Below are 21710 nucleotides of genomic sequence, written 5' to 3' on the forward strand. Positions count from 1 at the left end.
CAGGCAGCCCTTTGCCAAATCATCTGGCTTTTGTTGGCAGACGACTTCAAGCCTGGTCTGATAATTAGAGCACAGCTCCTGGTTTCGTACCTTCCCTTAATCCTCTTTGAGTTTGATAACCAGTCCATTTGTAAGCAAGCACATAAAAAAAAAAAAAGCTGATATAACCATGCGGTAAATGTTTAGCCCTCAAACTGGAATGCAAATGCGGATTGGCACTAACGTCTGTGACTCAAAAATTATGTTTAATTGCCTTAAGGGGGGGAGACGGAGTTTTAATGCATGCAGATAATTCGGCCCAGAGTATGACAGCATGGTTCGGCATCGGCCTTGAGAGCAAATCTGCGCTGACAGCTTAATTTCATATGTTTAGCAGGGGGGGGGGGGGGGGTTGACGAGATGAAAACAAGAGCAGCCAAAGGCGGGGGGAGTTGGAATCAGGATGCCGTGTATTTACCGTTAATCTGTAGACGTGTGAGTACCGTGGAAATTAAATTCTTAATCACGTTCGGTTTACAATGAAGCAAGCATTTGTGTTACGGCAACTTCATTAGCAGCAGGTTAGCACCCAAAAAGGGCAGGTGGGGGCCTCTTATTTACGTGTCTTAAAGTGATACGACTCAAGCAACAGGCATTGAGAGTAGGTCATACAGTATGATTATATATGTGGTCATGAGTCTAAGTCAACTGGCATTTTGAGAATCAAGCAATTTCAATTACAATTTATATATTTAGCAGATGCTTTAATCCAAAAAGAGCAATTAGGGGCTACGGGCCTTGCTTATGGACCCAACCTTGAAACCACTCTGCTGACCCTGGGATTTGAACCAATGACCTTCGGATCACTGTGCCTGAATCCACTGAACCACACGCCCGCAACACAATGAAAGCTTCAAGATGCAAACACATTAATCCAACAGAGAACATTAGCTAATCAAGCTGTACCATGTGACATTAGAAATGGCCTTGAACCCCTTCCTCCTTGTCTGAGCCCCAAACTGCTGTCAATTACAGTCCCAGGTTATCTTAACAACTTTCAGTTCCCATAGCTCCAGGCACTAGTAGGATTCAGACAGGTAAAGGTCCTGAAGACCCCTCCAGGAGGTTTCGGATCAGAAATCTGCAAATTCCCATGTGCAGAGGCCAATGGCCAATCACCACAGATCATTTCAAGAAATCAAGTGGGCCGAGTTCCTCAAACATCAGCACTGACATCCAAGAAGCTAAGCAGGACCAGATATTGTGCTTGAAACTTAGTACAAATTAAAGAACGTATTAGAATTTGTCTCACCTTAGTGTCCACAGCAATAAATATCCCTTAGATCTAATCTGAGATTGTAAGGTTCCTAAGATGGCCAAAATCATCAGTCAAGTTAAAAAATAAAATAATTTTAAAAGGCTTAATCTGTTACTGAGCACTGCTTTACGGCTGACATATACTCACAGTGTAACGGTTAGTTCTGAGAAGCCTACAAAGTTTACCCAGCCTGCTTCTTAACGCTACTTACTGCTATCAAATAGAAAGCACTTCAGCTCAGGAATCAAGATTTTCCCAGTTGTGCGTCTGCAGCCATTATGCGCAGACAAAAGCTCTGCAGATGGAAGGAGACGACGAGATGCTCTGTGACATAAACCTTGTGCCAGCCGGGGCAGGGAGGCAGAGCTGAGCATTCAGACAAAATGATACGGAGGGCTTTTCAAGGCCCTCAGGGGGTGTTATCAAACGTGGGCCCTCCTGTCGGCCTTTATGTTATTTTTAACCATTGTCAGCTCTGGGGAGAATGAAAACTACACCAATCAGAATGTAGATCAATCTCTAACAAGATCCGATCGGCATCGTCAGGCCCCCCGCGGCGTGGAGCTCCTCAGATCCACTCAAGACTTAATGAAGCTTAAACAAGCTTGTGAATCGAATCGATCCGTGACTGACTTTCTCATGTCTTTTAAAGGTGTCTTTTAAAGTCTTTTGCAAGCATGATGGCAATGACGTCGATGTCAGCTACACATTTATTGAAATAACTTCCATCCATAATTAAAGTTAACTGTGAAAATTTAGTCAGAAGGTAATCTGATCACTCATAAACAAACTGGCAGAATTGGTTCTCAAAAAAATATTTAGAGACCTGTCACCAATAGTAACATAATTATTCCAAATATGTGACTCTGAAATAGTTAAAATGATAACCACAGTAATCCCAAGTGAGCCACCCACACGGCCCCAAACATACAAGTAAACATCTCCAGTTCCGGTCCCTGAAAGTAACCGACCAACCATGGCATGATGCCATTAAGTTATAAGAATAATTGCATAACACATGCCTTAATTTAAGATGAAGAGGAAGGTACCACCCATTTTCTTGGCGGCAGCGACTGTGAATTTCCGGAAAGTTCAGCGTTCTTTCCACAGTTCAGCAAGCAGAATAAATGTACTCATTAATTTGTATTCCTATACAAATTGCAACTGCATTAATACATCTACACTACGACACAGAGGAATGTATATTTCAGAAGACAAGTGCCAAAATATTTCCAAGTGGTGTTTATTTAAGAAAACGGTGATGAATACATGACCTGAAACGCAATACTCCATGTGTAGCCCTAATTATTTTTTTTTTTATTATTTTTTTTTTAACAACAAGTACAACCTTGTACAGCTGTTCGTCAGAACCGCCGTGTCCGCTGCTGGATGGGACGTGAATAATTACAAAAAACCTCAAGTGTCTGTCAAGTTAACAAAAAAGAAGAATTCCTCATCTTCTCTTCATCTTTGAATGCATCAATCAGTAAGCAAGTAAACCATTAAATAGACAATAAATAAATAAATACATAAATAAATAAATAGTCAAATAAATTAACTGATAAACCTTAAAATATCTTTGGCCTATTTAGGGCCGCCGCGTCTTTGCCAGGTGCCTTTATTTAGCGTGTTAATTAGCGATCGAACCGCCTACTGACTGCTAGCTTAACGCCACATTTCTGTCAAACCCAAATTCCAGCCTTTTTTACGGGCACTTGGAGTTACCAGCCAAAGGAGAACAAAAAAAAGAGTCTTTGTGGGAAAATAAGGAAAATCAGTCTCTTGAGGCACTTTAAAATGAGTTTAAGGATCCTTGCATTCAATACCAGCCACGAGCCTTACTGGCGCATTGGCCTACATTTACAGAAAATCGGACAACCGGAAGGCTGGCTTGTCATCCTCTGACTCTTTCTCCTCAGATTTCTCCAAGGCAGCATCTCAAGAGCGAGGAGAGTGATAATATCCCTTAAAAGAGAAGCCAGTATTAAATAAACAGAAAACAAATCTGCCAAAAAAACCCCAAAAAAAAACAGCAACAACAAAACGATAAAAATGGACGCAAAGGTGCCGATAACTGGTGTTAATGCTTGTTGTCCGTTAACTCTGACTGGGAGTCCTGCTCTCCAAAAATCCCCGCCAGAGTCTTGAAGCGCGGCCCCCACTCTCGGAGGTAATCATAGTCCTCCTCAGCCTCCCCCGCCAGCGACTCGATGGAGCTGAGAGAGCCGGCGGTGGAGCCGTTACCCTCGTAGGCGTATGTGGCCAACGAGTCGTATGGAGGTGCCAATCCGTCGACATCGCTCTCCCGTAGTCGCCGGTGAATGAAGTCGCACATGTCAGCGCCGTCCTGAGAACCAGGGGCTGGCCTTGGGAGGGGGGCGGATTCGGGCCTGACGTCCCGGCGGGAGGGGCCCTCTTTCATTGTCTTGGGGTTCCTCAGGGCACCCATGTCGAAGGCCTGTGTGTCCTCTTCACCGCCGCCCTCGTCGTCGTAGTGGATCACGTTGTCTCGGATATCCTCCTTGGAGGTCATGAGGGTCTCCATCTTCTTCTGCCTCCTCAGACCCACGTAGAGGACGACGATCACTGCGTAGGAGCACAGGACGGGTGGTCATGCTCACACGCACGTTTCAGATACACATTCTTTAGCGGCACGACCCACCAACACTCAGGCGAGACTTACGACCACAGATTTTTCAGATCAAACTCTCCCTACGTGGCTGTCCTGATGAAAGTACCTAGGTGAGTGACTAGAGATGTATGAAATGAGTGGCCAAGCCTGAACTTGGGGAACTTCGATGGAAATATGAGATGTCAAACCAAGGGGGGGGGAGGAATGGTGTTGTCTGCAAGCTACTACTGAACCCCAGAAAACAGCTCTAGTGATGCTCCTGCTGTTTTGTTTCTTTGTTTGTTTGTTTTTGTCTAAATATAAAAGACGAAAACAAGATTCAGATTCAAATTCACAATTTTCTAACTCATGGAAAGGGCACAGAAGGTCCAAGTGGATATAAAATCCCTGCAGAGTCTTGGGACAATCCAGCTTTCCCTCCATTTTAAGTAAGTTCTGACATTTTTAAATGACTGATCTTTACTCTGGCCTGCACTGACCACACACCTCCATTTAAAACCCACATATCTTCGTTATGACTCAAATAAAGAACTTTATTGAACTAAATTTTAGAATCGTACACCTTGCTGGCTAAATCACCCTCCACAGTTCTGCGACATCCATGTCTGAGTGTGTTTTTGTCCTTGAACACCATCTAGTGGCAACTGTCATACCATTTTTAAAAATTAATATCATCATAACTTGTTCAGCTATCTGTATGGTTGAGCTCAGATATGTGAGCCTCTCACAAATGAACACAAAAATAACATTTCAAGGGTTATTAATAATGCGACCATACGTGTCAATAAATGTGACTCTTGACCTAAATCAGGCAATTGTTTTCTAGCTGTGTTCCGACACTTAGCCCCAACAGATACCTGTAATTATGGGAAAGGGTCACCTGGGAAATGCAAGAGAACAATTCCCAGTGTGTGATTCCTCCCTGCCCCCCCCAGCACCCCCTAACTCAACCCCAACACGCATTCATCTCCGGATGTGGTTTTGATGGCTCGCTCCAGCAGCTGACGGGATAAAATTGCAAGCAGCTAATTAAACGGGCAAGTAGCACGAGGCAGCTTGCTGGTTTCTGTCATGGGGACGAAAAATAATGGCCTGGGAAATTTAATTCGGGTTTAATTTGACACCATCGCGTGGGCAGTCTCACATGAAGGCGAGCGGTTGCATCACACGACTTTCTGTCTCCACGTTACTTCATTCTTATACTCAACTCGTCTATCCTGCAGTCCACTACAAACGGGATATTCATTAGGGAGACGTTACCTCACTGACTATCTGCCTGGGGGGGGGGGGGCTGTCATAAGAATACGCTTATTGCAGCCCTTTAAGAAACCAGGCAGGTACGCACAGCTAGCTGTAAACTGTGTAATATTTATGTGAATCTAGGAGTTTTTAAGGTGGGGGGGGCATAAGAGGGGATATAATTCATACAGAGGGGCCAACATTCATGAGTGACAGGGGAGGGGACCAATCAACAATCAGCTGGAACCTCTATCTCCGTTGCCCCGCCCCTGTATACTCCACTCATCCCACACCACTTGAATGATGGTCAGTCCCTAGTTTCCTGATACACTGATGCTCTATTCTTCACAACCATAAAAAATGAGTATGGACACGGCAAAGATGTCACACTGAGATGTTTTCAGCCCAGACAAAAAGTGTCCTGCGGGTATAAAGACCTGAAAGCAGTGCGTAAATGTACTGCAGCAATATGGTTCCTGAGAGTTGGAGCAGAATGAAGTCTACCCTCCCTCCCATCTGCTCTCCCTCCCTCCTTCCAGAGTTCCAGGGTCCTGGTTTTCAGCGCTGGGGGGACGGGACTCTGGCTCGATTGGGGGTCCAATACCAGGCCGGTCACGTGACTTACGACCTCATTGTGGGAACTCATTAGGCCATGACACCCTATGAGAACCCGGCCCATTCCCACCAGTGATGCCCCCCCTACTGACTGGCCGGAAAATCAGGTCATAAAGAGAAATTCCTGGTGCCCCCCTGCCCATTCCATGCAGATAAGAGGGAATGGGGGGGTGGGGGTCTCACAGCCCTGTACTTGTTGGCTTGGAAACGAAGCAGAGACTGGGACAAACGTGGCTTTGTGAGCTGGGGTAGATCAGCCGAGACCATTACGGAATGGCTAGCGACTCCTTTTAAGTGCACACCGTGCTGGGGGTGGGGGCTTTTTTAGGAAATTGACTGGGCCCCCTCTTATCTCGCTTGTTCCATTTGCCTTGAGTGTATGCACAATCCACGAGTCGGGAGCCTGAGTGTGTAAATTACCCCTTCCAGCCATTACAACCTGCTACTTAAGAGTCCTTGTCTGCAGCCCACTTCCCGGAAGCTTCCATTCAGTCGTCTAATCTTGCTGTTTTCATTCTGCATATTAGTCGAATCAGTAAAGTGAATGTTAACAAATTCCTGCTCCCCCTCCTCCCCCTCACTCTCTTTCCCCCCCTTTTTGGTTGTCATGGTGCTGGGTTGGGGGGGGGGGGACTCTGGATTAGGCTGGCAACTACACATTGCTCATGATTTGAAAAAAAAAACCCAAAAACTGCATTTCTGCACACATCAAAGCGTCGAGCACTCTGGGGGATTAGCCAGCGACGTGACTGCATAAGCTTCTATGTCTTATGTATATTTACGGCATGTATATGAGACCTCTGCAACGAAAACGAAATTATCTTAAAAGGCTGGAAATATTCCTTAACGATCTCTAATGACCTCGAAGGGTTTTAGTCGGTAAAGGTGAAACCTACACCTTGGGGTCCTTAAAAAGAGACCGCTGGCGGTCTCGGGCGTAATGCTCTAAGAAAGACATCAGAAAGCAGAATAGCTAACCTATGAAGGACTGGAATTCCCAAAGCAGCCTCTAGGGGTTTAGATCTGAGAGATCGCACAGGACAGCGAGTCGAGCCGGGAGCAGGACGGCGAACCGAGGCCAGAGCTCACCGAGCAGAATGACGATGCAGAGGAGGATGGCCACCAGAGCCCCCGTGCTGAGCCCCACAGGCAGGAAGACGGCCTCCACGTTGCAGGAGAGCAGCGAGCCGTCGGCGTCGCAGCCGCACACGCGGATGCTGAGAGTGCCGGTGCTGCTCTGCACCGGGTAGCCGTTGTCCTCCATCACCACGGGCAGCTGGTAGGACTCCTGGGCGCGACGACGGAAGCCTGCCCTGCGGGTCACGATGCCCGCCGTGTTGTCTGCAGGTAGAGGGAAAGCGCGGGGGTGGGGGCACACGGCACAGTCAGATATGATGTGCATATACCGTAAAGTCATCTGTTAGTGCTGACATTGATTTAACATATTTATTCTGCTAATTAGTTTACATTCATTGCTCATATGGTAAAAATGGCAGCAGCGATATTAACTACCACTTGAAACCACGCATTTTTGTGGGCGCCCTGAGATTTGCCAGCCCCCTGTTGGCCACAAACAGGCACTACACTGGGGGTGGTTTTTAATTATTAAACTGTTCTCAAGTGGTTTGGCGGTGAGGGTCGTTAACTGCAATAAAATTATCTTCCCTGCTAAGGAGTGTGGCTTCAAGGTTATGCGTGTCACACACGTGTTTCTGGTGCATTTACCTCCCATCACAGAGAGCGATTAATTCACCACAAAACTACGGTCATGTACATCATTTGCTGGCTGCTTATTTCCTGTTGGGTGCAAGGAAATCATTTACAATTCATGACATACTGTGGGCATATCAATATCTGAGTCAGATTAAATTATATATTACACTAAGTGTAATTGCCCTGTCTTAGCTTAATCACACCCAAAACAGCTGATGAATCATTTTGGGCTGCCCTCAGCGCCAGGCTAACGTGGATGCTACAGGCATTTAATGAAGACGACTTAGGGTGGCCAGGTGTTGTGAGCATGCTCTGACTGGACCCACCAGCAAATGTAGTTCTAGCCAATCTAATTATTTCGCATGACCAGCGACCGTAGCACTATCCAATCCAGCTCTTTCTGATCACATCACCAGTGGACGTAGCTCTAACCAATCCAGCTCTTTCCTGTCACATGATCAGTGGACGTAGCTCAAGCCAATCCAGCTCTTTCCTGTCACATGACCAGTGAATGTAGCTCTAGCCAATCCAGCTCTTTCCTGTCACATGACCAGTGAATGTAGCTCTAGCCAATCCAGCTCTTTCCTGTCACATGATCAGTGGACGTAGCTCAAGCCAATCCAGCTCTTTCCTGTCACATGACCAGTGAATGTAGCTCTAGCCAATCCAGCTCTTTCCTGTCACATGACCAGTGAATGTAGCTCTAGCCAATCCAGCTCTTTCCTGTCACATGACCAGTGAATGTAGCTCTAGCCAAATCCAGCTGGACTAGGCCACAGGATGACCACTTCACAGCTGAGTAGGTACAAAGTCCAGCACGAAATCAGTACCAGTGAAAGCTAGAGGTTTGTACCATCACTGAGAAAGCTAACCTGAAGCAGACTGTCAGGATTTACCTGTGTGCAGTGCCTGTCATGCTCAGTAGCCTGCTGCCGCCCCAAAGGGCAGGATGACTGTTGCTTTCGGCCATTTCAGCTCTGCCAAGATTCCCAATATTACCCACTCACACGCTCCACCTGACCTGCACCGCCTACTGTGGGCATCTCAGAAAGCCGACTCACTTCCGAAGTCCTGGATGGTGAAGTTCTTGTTCTTGATGTCCTCAGGGGGGGATCTGAAGCTAAACGTCTGGCCCACAGGGGACAGGTCCTGGTCCCTGGCACTGATCACCTGGATCACCTGGGGAAAATGGCATTCGACTGTAATTATTCTGGTCTTTCTTCCAGTTAAGGTCATTGTACAGTGGCTCCCTCCTCATGCACTGCATTCTGGGAATGTCCATGTTTACTCTGGACATACTTTGGCATAAAAACTTGGGAGATAATTAAAATGTTCAAACAAACACATGATTCATAAAAGGACAGCGCTCCTCGTGGGAAAACAAACCAGGCTGCCCCCTGGCTGTGGGTTCAAGGCCCCTTGGCCGGCTCCGTAAGGATGCACTTAACCTAAATTACTCCTGTGATAAACTCGGTTCTATAAATGGGTAAAATGGAAGCTGGGGACAGTAACCTCCTTTTATATTAAAAAAAGAAAATGAATATTGTGCATCAGGATAATTGACCGCATTAATGAATGTCAATGGGCTGTACTTTCATTAAATAATGTAATATAGCCTCTTCTGAACCTTTTTTTAAAAAAAACATATTTATATAAAGTAACAATACATAAATTCACGGGGATGTAAATGAGGACAGCTGGAAATCAGACAAGGCTCCTATGTCCAGACAGTGTACATCAGTGAGCTGCAAGACAGCGTCAGGACAGGAATATTAATGGACACAAAATAATAGTTTTACAAGGTCATTCTCCCTTTAATGGTAAGGATTATGGGTAAATGCAGTCGCATTTCGTTATTGTCTGCCACTATGCATACTTTCAGGGAATATATATTGTTGTTCATTGCTTTGGCACTGAATCTATTGCTCGCTTTACTCATCTGACTCAAAGTTTGACTTTGTGCACTTAGAGCAGCTCACTCAGCCCGACTGCCTCTAACAAACAACGCTGAGCGACTTCAAAATGGCACTCCAAAGCTCTCGCCCCAGGGTTCATGCTAACCGGCTACACCTGGCAGATACTTCACCGCTCCCTCAAAAGCCAAAACTTCAAAGAACGAGATATTGGGGCATTTTAATGACAAGGGAAGGACACCAGCCCCGGGTGCTTTTTTTGACACCGCCGTGTTTCCAGAAGCTTCTGGCACAGGCGTAGAGGCTGGCATGTGTGTCTGGCAGGGGTTCATCACGCTGCTTTTGAGGGGAATCCCTTTGCTTGACTTCCCCAATAACGGTTACCTGGACAGATTCCATCATGGCTCAGCTCTCCAGTCCTCCCTGATGCCCCCTACCTGGGGAAATGACATCACAGGAGACAGCCTCGAATCGAAAGAGACAAGCTGCCCCTTCCCTCCAACAGCCCCTGACTCCCACTGATGCCCCTTGTCTCCTCTTATTTAACAAAGTGGCACATTTCAGGTACAGGGAATATTAAGCACCAAGTGCTCAGTTCCTTTTCCATAAATAGCTTCCCTTAGGGCTGCCTGTGTATGTCTGTCCCCTAATGGGCCCCAGATTCCTGCTTTCAGCCTCATCATTCCATCGCTGTGTGTCTCCGCTGTTAAATAAATAATAATAAAAAAAGCACTTTGCGATTTGGGATTCACGGCTTGGAATCGAATCTGGCTAGCAGACTGAAGCCTTCCCCCATTCCGAGATTATGAGATAGCAGCACATGTGTGTATCCTGGGTAAGACACGCAAGCCCAAGAGGGGTGGGAGATATGGTGCTTTGTCTCCTATAATGCATAATGGGCAGTTGACATGTCACCAGTAGGTTGCTGGTTTAAATCCCAGGGTCAGCAGAGTGATTTTCACCATTGGCTCCCTGCGCAAGGCCCTTTATCCCCTGCTGCTCCAGGCAATGGGTGACCTTACTTTCTCAACAAGACACTTTGGGAAAAAGTGTCTGATAAACAGACAAATGTTGCTCAGGCACTTTCAAATTAACATGTAATGTTCTGTCAAAGGCCCGTCTGTTCCACCTAAGAGAGGTGATTACTTTCCACACATCTAGGGTTACCTAGAACCTAAACACAGTAGCTTTATTACACTACAGATTCATTCCAAACACACTGCACCGCTTTTGAAAAGAAACGTCTCTTCTGCTGTGATTTCTGGCTCTTTCCGGTTTAGCCCAGCACTCATTCGCCATGATTGACCCAGTCACCCGCAGTTAGAATCTCATCAACTTTAATCTCCTCCCACTGGCAGCCTTTGGCCAGAACTAAAGAAAGGCAGAACTTCATGTTGTTCTTGGTTGGTAAGAACAAGGAGTGCTCCCCATCTTTATTCGGTTACGAAGCGGAGACATGCTTTTTGGGAGCGGGTAGAACAAAGCACTGTGCAGTGTCCTATGGGACTCGTGATCTACATCCGAGGAACATCTTCACATTGGAGAGTTAAACTCAAAATATTCTTGATATCAGTATTTCTGATTGTAGCTTCTAGTATATCTGAGCATAAAATCCAGTCTATCCAAGAGCAGATTAAAGTATATCTGAGTGTAGCTTCTAGTATATCTGAGCATAAAATCCAGTATATCCAAGAGCAGATTCAAGTATGTCTGAGTGTAGCTTCTAGTATATCTGAGCGTAGATTCCAGTATATCCAAGAGCAGATTCAAGTATGTCTGAGTGTAGCTTCTAGTATATCTGAGCGTAGATTCCAGTATATCCAAGAGCAGATTCAAGTATATCTGAGGGCTTATGGGTTTCCCCTCATGCATGACAGAACTTAGTAGATGCTGCCAAAACATCTGCCTTTATATGTAATCATTTGAATGAATTAGCATTTAATTAATTAATATTTCTATAGAGTGTTTCCCAGATACCGATACCTTAGGACTGAAAGCAAAGAGCCAATGCGAAATATCTCACAGCCACCCCCAGGGGGAGCTCTTCTACTGCACTCACTGAATCATTTACCTTGAAGAAGGTGTCCTCTGAGGATGCCTCGGTGGATCACGGTGAATTAGCCTAAAGTTGAGCTTTCAACATTTTACAAGGTAGATAAAGGAGTTTTATACTGATATTCACACACGGTGAACTAAAACGGACCTACTGAAACACTATCATCTGGGCAGTAAAAGGGCATATTTGTATGTTCATTTTCTGTCCACCAAGATAAGAATAGCCTCAATCCCATCAAAAAAATGGTTGCCTTCTCTACCAATCAGAGCAGACGTCCATCTTGATACATATCTCTTAACAGCCATTGGCTGACACCACAGCCAGGCACAGCAGAGAACAAATTGATTGGCCGAGGACCTCTCCAGTGGCACTTGTTTAATATCAATCTCAGCAAACACGTGCTAGCAATATGTCTATATACACAGGGGTTCACAAAATAACCATCGCAGATAATTAAGTACCGTGGCAGGTGCTTATCTAACGGCTGAAGTCATTCGGGGGGTGTAATTATCAAGATGTATTCCCATCTGTGGTCAGTGCTAAGCTGCACAATAGATACCATCACTTCGGTGGAATGTAATTATCTTTTCTGTGGCGTAACTGATCTATTGTAGGTGCTGAGCTGTGTAATGAATCATCGAGGCTGTGCGATAAATCAAGGCACATGCACAACTGCGCATCTTCCGCACTGCATGTGTATAAATGTAATTTCCCCTTTTCTACGATGATTCCCGTTGTCAATAGCAACTTTCCATTATCGCTAGATCCCTGATTGCGAGCACAAAAAAAACTAAAAAAAAGATGCTTTTTTGCCTTTCTTCTCTAATTATTTCTAACAAAGGGAGATGAATAGATAAGTGTTTGTTTTCTTGCCTGCGAACCTGTACTGGATAAGGAATTGGATGGTGGATGGATGAATGGATGGATTGATGGATGTTGTCTTTAGAAGTCCCATGAAACAAACACACACACACAGACACACACAAACACATTTCTGCTTTTATCTTTGTGGGGACTCTCCATTCATTTCTATGGGCATAACCCTAATCCCAACAAAGACGACCTTAACCCCAACCCAGCCCTAAGCTTAACCATAAGTTACCGAACAAAATACAAGAATTTTTTGTTTTTTTTTGATTGCAGTCACAAATTTTTATGAAACTGTTTCCCCTTGTAGGGACCAAAAAAATGGTCCCCCAATGTTAAAATAACAGGTTTTCATCAGCCCCACAGTGTAATGTATCCACACACACAGACACGCACACACACACACGCGCGCACGCGCCGATCTACCTGTCCCGCCTTGGCGTTCTCACAAACGAAGGCCTCGTATGGCACGGCCAGCTCTGGTGGAAACTCGTTGACATCCATTACATGGACTGTTACAGCAACCTTGCTGCTCAGGATTGGATTGTCTGAATGAATATATATTAAAAAAAAAAACAAAGAAAACACTGCATCAATACATGTTCAATTTATAACAAAGCTGCACACATATAATAACTATTATTTTAACGTAGGATTTCAAAAATGGGGTACAAAGAGACTATCAAGAAATGGTACAACACTGCCCCCTTTTGATAATACTCAGAACTGCAGCCTGGAAGAATGACCGCACCTATCCATGGAAATCCCAGAGGTACTGTACCACATTTCCAGAAGGCGGATCTGCAAGAATGGCTATTGTAACTCTTCGAGTACTTCCTGTATCTTATGGGAGATAAATGCCAGGAAAAAAAGAGTTTGAGCCAGGTCAACTGAAACACTTAAATGGTTTGGAACCGAAAGCCTGGAGGTTATCATGGGACCGTCGAGAAGGGCATGAGCAGAGATGGAGGCCGACATGCTTTACAGCCAAAATAATAAGTACACTATTTATAGTGACTGAAAGCTTGAATTCCTGTTAAGCCCACTCAGGCTGGTTACCCAGCCATCTGTCTGAATTGGCTATCAATCTAATTCAATCTAAGGACTGGCAGTATGTGCCCTATAGGGGGCGCCATGCCAATATCCAATTTCAAACATTATATAACTGGCTGTAAATAATTGACATCGTTTCTGCTTAGTGTTAAACCACAAATTTAACACCAAGCTTTCGTTCATAAGTCCAGCTCTGGCCATGTCACCACCAGTGGGCACTGCACTGAAAAGGTTGAAGACAGCGGCGGCTTAAATACTGCGGTAACTGTACTCACTTCTGATTGGCTAAAACCTGACAGTGATTGGCAGCACAGAAGTAAGCCCACCCACTGTACATGTCATAGGCTCAGATGCCCCGGGGAGTAGAAGTGCCCCAGCATCCAGTACCATGAAACCCCCCCCTTCCCCCCCCCCCCCGATAATTTTACACTTTATCATACTGTCATTCTTGTGATGCTTCACCATTCCTGCTTTCTCCATCTTTTATCAGAACTGCCCCCCTTCCCCCACCAGTCCCCCCCCCTCCAGCCCCAGCCAGTGAAAGGAGCACTCAGTATTCCTCCAGATGTCCGCAGTGGGGGAGTCAGCTATTTGACAGCATGGGGGTTCCTCATGCAATGATATAGGGGGAGGGGGTGGCGTTTTCACAATAGCGTAACACTAATATACTGCGGCTCACTCCCAAAGCTGTCAGGGGCTTAAAGAGCGCAGCCGTCCGGGAAGGACAGCGGGCTAAAAAAGTGCCTGATTTAAAAAAGAAAAAAAAAAACCTGCATGACAGCGAGGGCCTTCTGTTGTACCCTGAAACCAGGTTTTTATATAAAGCCATTCCAAAAACACAGATGCACAGGAATCTCTCTGGAAAGGACCCGGAAAATCCGGAGAACAGTTAATTATCACAGAAATTCATTATGTAATCTCAGCGTAATCTAACAGATGAGAGAAGATACACAGTCAGCATTGAAGGGAACTTCCACACCTCCTCCAGCAGAGGGCAGCAATATGCTCACAAAAAAAAACAACCTATCCAAGCATTAAACTCCTGTTGTAGATGGCATGATAACCAGCAGCAAGAAAGTAGAAAATAAGTCACTTTACATTCTGCTCTAGAGCTTTAGCACTTTTAAACGGCACTGGATACAAGCGCTGAACAAATAATGCAGACTTATTTACTCCAAATTTGAGCCTTCCTAGTCTTTCAGTGTCACTCCACATGTACGGCGTCGAGCAGAGCCGTGCCGAATCTCCTCGGCCACCAGGCCCCCTGGGGGATTCTCCCAGTATATCCTTCAGAAAGGCGCTTCATTAACAGCGTGAGACATCCGTCTGTATTAAGCGCGCGGAGTGAAGTTCACCCTTTATGAGTCTGTCGGCAGAAGGTCAGCAGCAGAGGGGATTAATCACGTCGACGTGCCCGGCTGCCTCTTGCCTGTAGGGGGCGCAGGAGCTGCACTGAAAGCATTTCCTCTCTGGGTAAGAAGTGTTTGGTTTTCCTAGGGGTGGGAAGTCACCCGCAATCAGACCCCCGCATACTCCCAGGGGCAGTGATTAGTCCCACTCAAACTGCACATTTGCATAAGGTCCCTGGTGGGTCCCCTGTTGACCACAAATAGTCGCTACACTAAATAACAAACAGATTTCATTTATTTTTTTAATCGGATGATGCCATTTAGCTAGCTATGATCTTCTGACTGTACTCACTAACTATTTATTTAGTTGTTGAAACATCTGGGAGGTCCAAAAGTAACGTTCTGAGTGGTGCCCCTGAAACAACAATCCCATCCTGCACACATCTTCAATCTAGATACCAGAGAGTCACACAGCACAGGAGTTAGTCACCGAGTGCAGAAAAACCACGCAGTGCCAAAATACCTATGCCTGTCTCGGATAACCGGGCAAACCCCACATGTAGAGGCCTGGTCTCTCCTTCATAGGGGGGGGAACATTCCCCCACCTTGATGAGAGCAGGTCCCTGTGTGTTTCAAATGCATTCACAGTCACTGCGTTATCTGCTACGTTAATTTATCTTCCGTCTGCGTGATTTTGGCCGAGCATGGTGCTGTGGCGGAATTGCGACTTACGCAGACCCAGCGAGGGCGTGATTATCAGTCACAAACTAGCGCTGTTACTTCAGCATAGGAGTCAGCGCGTCTGGGAATCCTTCATGAAAGCTCCGTCTCTTCATCGCACCGCTTGGAAGAGCGCGTACGGGGTTTATGCGCTAATCTTACACACGCGGCCAAATCCCTCCGCAAACACACACATATCCATGAATCTGGCGGCAGAAATTCACAGACACAGCAGCCGCGTAACCAGTCCCTGCCTGCTCTTCACAACTCTTTGCTGGTAGGAGGAACAAACTAAAGCAGATCTGTCACAGGACAAGTCTAAGCACCTTGGATTGGGAAAGGTTGTCTACACCGGCTCCATACTAAATAACAAGACTGACCTTCTCGTGTACCATCACCTCTCCTCCTTCGTCCTCCCTCATCCTCCATCATGACTCTCTTTCACCCATCACTCTCTCTTTCCATCCCCTCACTGCTCTACACATGTTCCTGCCATTTATTTGACCCACCATTGGCTTCTAGACGCTGTCTGTACCCCCTCATACTTACTAACTTTCGTTGCCACCACGGAGATAGTGTGCTGGGCCGTAGTCTCCCTGTCCAGCAGGTGGTTGGTGGAGATCGTGCCCTCCACCGGGTCGATGGCGAAGTAGCTGTCCAGCTCATTCTTCCAGTCGATGGAGTACCTGATTAACAAAGAGAGGAAAGGCTTATACTCTGCTTATGACAAGCAACAGGTTTTTTCAGGGGATAAATGCAAAGTGTTGGTCAATTTCGTTCGATAAATCAATCAATCTATCAATCCCTCCATTCATTCAGCCACCCAGATAGAAGTGTCTACCAGTCATCCATATGGTGTTTGACCGCCCAAAGGTCCAACACCACCCAAAGGTCCAACACCACCCAAAGATACAACAGCACAAGTGTGCCCTGAACTAGGAATCCTGAGGTCGTACGCAGGCTCTGGCGCCACCCGCAGGCTGTTAAAGATTCGTTACGAACCTTGTACTGATATTTAGTCAAGGTGGTGATTTAGATTAAAAATGTAGCAGGTGTGTGCCAGACGATCTCATTAGCTTTCTCTGTGTCAGACGGAAGCTTAACCCATATGCACCGAATTAGAAAAAGCACATAAATCCGGTAACCACAAAGTCCTGGGTTCGAGTTCCAGGTCAGCCACTAGTGCCAGCCAGCCAGCATAGCGAAATTCTCTACACTACAATAAACTCTGTGAAAGGCTAAATGAATCGCCATTCAGGCTGTAAACACTTTCTGTTCCCACGTGGGACTTTAAGGGCAGCTTTTAACCGGAGAAGTTCTCGTCAGCAGAAGGAATCTCACTCAAACCTCTTTAATCCCACATTAACCCCTCCAGCAAACGCGTGCCTTTGTTTTCACTCTGAAGCTCCCGGTGCCCTGGAGCCCTTTAGTTGCCACCGCTATGGCTGCCGAGCTTCTCGCTGAATTGCATTTAGCTAAATCATCCGAGCCTTTCAAAGCACCTGCTTCACAGGCGCCCCCTAGAGGCAAAGCCTTTAGCTATTTCAAGCATTCCTGTTCCCTGGATACTTATTTTTCATTAGAGAATATCAAACGCATCCCGACTTGTTACAGTTTCTTGACTAATTATTTAATGGACCCCACACCATTTAGGATACGTCTCTTCTTTTATGTGATCTTCGGTTAATTTAGAAAAGTCTTTGCCGCACAAACAAGCCAAGCTCCCGATCTGCATGCTATTTACATAAAATCAGACTTAAAATACAAACAGTTTTCACAATGCAGTAACTTCTAACAGAATTTAATTATGTACTGAGTAAGCAGCTAAAATTCCCAGGAGCCCCCGAATGCATTTTGGCGGGAGATGTGCACACCCCACCCTCCCGCCCCCACTGTGTTAGTGTGCAGAGGGTTACATCATCTCAAAGCGACTCCGATTCACGGGGCCGTGACCTCCAGAGACACCTGCTGAGTGCCAGGGCCCCCACGCAATTCCAGACTGCGCAGTCTGTGGCTGCGATCTGCTCCCCATTTTACACTTGACATTCTGATTCATTTAGCCAACACTTTTATCCAAAGCAGCGTGCATTTCTGAGGAAGCAGGGTCCAATGGTGACATCACTCTTCTGGCCCTGGGATTTGAACCACCGACCTTCTGATTATTGGCACAGCCATAACGTTTTGCCCAAGGCAGTTTAATAAGAAAACTTCAGTTGCAGTCATCCTTAATTCCCTCTCTTCCTTTACCCTATTTGGATCCATGTAAGCTCCAAATTTTTCTACAAAGCTCTACAAGAGCAACATATAAACGGATCTGATTTAAAGAGAAATTACCATATTCAACCTAAACACTTACCCACAAAATTAAGTGAAACAGATTTGTGTACCTAGATGATTATTACAGCGATTAATCCCAGAGCTAAATTCCTCCCTCCAAGGTACTCACATCTGAGGATGTGAACCTGCAAACTTTCATGTGTAAATTCTGGATCGGTGACCCAACCTAAACTAGTCCTTCCTAAAGGATTACAACAGGTCATGTGACCTATGCCTGCAGGGTTACGGTTCACACTTTTCCAGGGTCCGACAAAGCGTGGCTTCAGGAATAATTACCCCCAAGTTCACACACCACATGGTGTGATCCGATTTCCACACCTCCCGCCTTAAATGTCTAGAGACACTGTTCTGTAGGAAACCCAAATACCAAGCGGAACAAGGCTCCATAATCCTCAGCACAAAGCTGGAACGGGGGATTTTCCTTTCGAGGTTTTGGGAAGATGTGATCCACTCCTGGGAGGAAGCCAGACATCTTACCGGCACTCCCCGAGCTACCCCCACAAGGCCACAGGCAAACCGGTGTGCAGGAATTCAAACGGGCATTAATGAGAACGCCCTTGGAGCCTAAACCGAGGACCCCAATAAAGCATCTGCTCTTTACAAATAACAGATTCCGCAGAGCGGGGAAGCAGGCTATGCAAATAGCATGGCGTCATTAGGGAAATAAGATCTGTGACAAGATATGATAAAGTCAGATTCAGACAGGCTAACATTCGATTTTGCCCCTGAATAAGGCCCTCATCGCGTATGCCGATGTCAGAGACGGAATTGTAGCAAATATTGCTTGTGGCTAGAATAAATCTGCTTTTCGAAATATCTTCAAATATCCGAGAGCCTGTAGAAAAAGTTCTCAGGCTGAAATATCTTGACATATTAATACGGGTGCCTTCAGCTCGAGCTTCTGTGGCACACGGAGTAGCCCGTCAGGCAATACATGGGACCGGCTCGTGACACGACATTTACATAGGCGCACATGAACAGCACGGGAAATGTCAGCATCCAAAGGGGGGCGGTGACACCTTCCGTGGACGATGAAAGCTGTCTAGGTCTCAGAATCCAGGTCCTGTCGCATCTCAGATTGTCAGATTGTCAGAGTGAGCGAAAAGGGTTCATCAAAAATCATCAGGTTGAAAAGTCTAATGCCATTATTTCCATTTGTATCGCACGTTCCCGCAGAAACTTCTGGCTTGAAGTAGCCTACTTTAAGAAAAATCCCATTCTTCTCTATAAAATGAATAAATAAACACAGGGGAGAGGAAATGTCCGTCGTCTGGGGAGCGTGCCTCTGAAAAGAACAGTAATAAAAGAATAAAAATAGAAGCTGTTGGGTGACATTGGTGGTCAGAGTACTTTAAGGAGCAGTGAGCATCCAAACCGAACCTGGGGAAAAAACAATGCCCATTAGAGTGTCCTGAAAAATGTAACAACCACGGAAAAGGGTGGGGGGGTGGGGCTATAGCAGATAAAAAGGAAAAAGAACAAAGCGTCTTTAAGAGCCATCAATCCGAGGGCTGCTTTAAGCCATAAAAAATTTACAGTAAAACAAATATACTGCAAGAAGCATCAAACTTTTCTCTTTCGTTGATTACTTTGTTTTGTCTGCTCCAATATTTAACTTTTTTATAGAGCTGGATTCGTGCTGCTTTTTTTAAAAATCAGTATATGGGGTTCCTGCTGCTCTCCTTGGGGGGGGTATTCTGGAGCGTGGGGGGGCGGGTGTTGTTGACATATTTATAGATTATTCTTTGTCCTCCTGCTCCATCGCCAAGGCGGGAGATGGTGCGTTTGCAGGTGTTTCGGCGGCCCCAGAAGCAGCGGGACACCGGGAAGGGCCATGCCTCGATGGCAGGCGTCACGCAGGGCCACATCTGCAGTCTAGCGGCTTCCAGGGCTGAAGCCCATCCATCCTCTTGGAAATTATGAATGGCAGAGCACTGAATTAAATACAGATTCCTATGCAAATTCAGGCAGCTGTCAGAATAGCAGACAACATGTCAGTCAAGCATTGGATATTGTAATTAAAAACTTCAGGCATAATTCTGAGGGTTATTTGAGTCGAACGTGTGGATATCTGATACCGAGAGCTGGCACGGTCTCTGGCCCTCACCCTGAGATCTTTCTACCTGCAAGCCCCAGCAGTGCTTAAGAGAAAGCAGGATCCGGCAGTCCCTGGAGCAACTGCGGGGTTAGGGGTCCTGCCCAGGAGCCGAACAGCGAAATCACTTTGCCTACCCTGGGATTTGGGCCCGCAAAATTCTGATCACAAGCAGTACTCCCGAACGGATTATCAGAATGATCCGAAGCTCGAGCGGCACCTACAGGCCAGAGAGAGTCCGGTGCGGCCGCCGGAGGCTGATGTACTGATTACGGACCTGATGCGGCATCCAGGGAAGTGCCTGTGAAACCCTGCTGTCCTGACAGCCCTCTGTGGAGCTACAGACAGTCCTGCAGAAGAGCGGGGCAGTACGTCATGCTGGACGTCACACGGTGAGCCATACAAGCCTGCCTCTGAGGTTTTTTTAGATGATAATAATCACGTGTTTGGGGGAAGAGGAGGGGGTAGGACAGTGTGCCCATCACATGCCAGATTAATAATAATGATGATGATGATGATGATGATGATACACAATGTGCCCTGTGATGGACTGACATCCCACCCAGGATGTACTCCAGTCTTGTACCATATACTACCTGGGATAAGCTTCAATGATGGATGGATAGATAGATGGATGGATGGATGGATGGATGGAACAATGACAAACCTTGTGAGCATGAGTGTATATGTCAGGATGTAACATCATGTTTCTTCATCCTATGAGATGTTTCTGAGACAGTGCACACTGTCAGAGAAGGAAGGGGTCTGTAGACCCCCCAGTCGTTACCTCACGGTGCTGCCCCCTACGTCCAGGTCCTGGGCGGTGACAGCCCCAATGATGATGCCCACGGGCGTGTCCTCATACACGTTCATGCCGTAGGCCGGCATGCTGAACACTGGCGGCTCGTCCACGTCCAGCACGATGATCTTCACCGTCGCCGTGTCCTTGAAGGGCCCTGCGCTGTGGAAGCGCGGATCCAGATGTGGGTTCGAGGCCTCGACTTTGAAGGTATACGCCTTCTTTGTTTCGTAGTCCAGGGGCTGAAAGAGATGGGAGGTACACGTTTGATCTGGGGAGATGGGATAGCGGACCAAACCATGTGACTCACGGATGGGGGCAGACAGACATTTGGTGCAGTTTGGTTACAGGGGCCAAACCAAAGCAGAGCTGATCTAAATCAAATACAGGTGGTACAGCCCAGTAAACAATTCACAATGAAACCCCGATCGAGTAATGTGTCTCGTACGAAACTGGCGGGTTCCTCTCCCTGTTAGCGGTAAACGCTTATGGTGAATGCACGCAGGGCACCATTAAACGTGAACAGCCTCTACGGTTTTGTCGATGGAGGCCACTAGCTTAAGACGTTCATCAGTTACATCTCAAGTGAGGGAAAAAAAAACTGACGAAATCTATAAATATGTGCCGCAGTACAGACGCCCCTCTACTGAGGGCGTGAATCTGCGATGTTCGGACCCTCAGGAACAATATAAAATCAGCAGATTATTTTTAATTGTTAACTGTTATTAAATTCCCGGAAATGATCCAATTTCATTACAATCATGGAGGGGAAAAAAATCCTTTTTTTTTATTACAATCACTGCAAGACAAATAGAAAGGAGACATTCCTACAATTAAATCTTTAATCCCCCCCCCCCCCCCCCACCCCCAAGGGACTGTAATTGCAGGGTAAGAATAATGTGTTTCCTCATGGGTTGCCAGACTGTGCACTTTATTTAAAGCCAACCTAAGGCACTTCCCTGCGAAAGCGCAGAAGCCCATTTTATTTAAATTGAACACTTGTCCCATGGGGAAGCCTCCAGAAG

The 21710-nt window shown here is 46.2% G+C and overlaps 1 protein-coding gene across 2 annotated transcripts in view; it reads right to left on the minus strand.

Annotated features, from left to right (window-relative positions):
- Positions 1–2524: 2524 nt before the first annotated feature.
- LOC111838702 (cadherin-12-like) overlaps positions 2525–21710 on the minus strand; it is a 113828-nt gene continuing 94642 nt past the window's right edge. Inside the window, exons 8-13 of one of the 2 annotated variants that reach the window (XM_023801936.2) lie at positions 20674–20927; positions 16004–16140; positions 12759–12880; positions 8558–8675; positions 6873–7124; positions 2525–3883 (exon numbers count right to left, since the gene is read on the minus strand). In XM_023801936.2, the coding sequence (XP_023657704.1) occupies positions 3378–3883; positions 6873–7124; positions 8558–8675; positions 12759–12880; positions 16004–16140; positions 20674–20927 (1389 nt within the window). In that variant the 3' untranslated portion in view covers positions 2525–3377. Of the gene's footprint in view, positions 3884–6872; positions 7125–8557; positions 8676–12758; positions 12881–16003; positions 16141–20673; positions 20928–21710 lie in introns of those variants that run through there. The other variant, XM_023801937.2, reaches the window with a different exon arrangement.

This window comes from Paramormyrops kingsleyae, chromosome 4, assembly GCF_048594095.1.
Source record: "Paramormyrops kingsleyae isolate MSU_618 chromosome 4, PKINGS_0.4, whole genome shotgun sequence".
In the NCBI taxonomy this organism is placed as follows: Eukaryota; Metazoa; Chordata; class Actinopteri; order Osteoglossiformes; family Mormyridae; genus Paramormyrops; species Paramormyrops kingsleyae.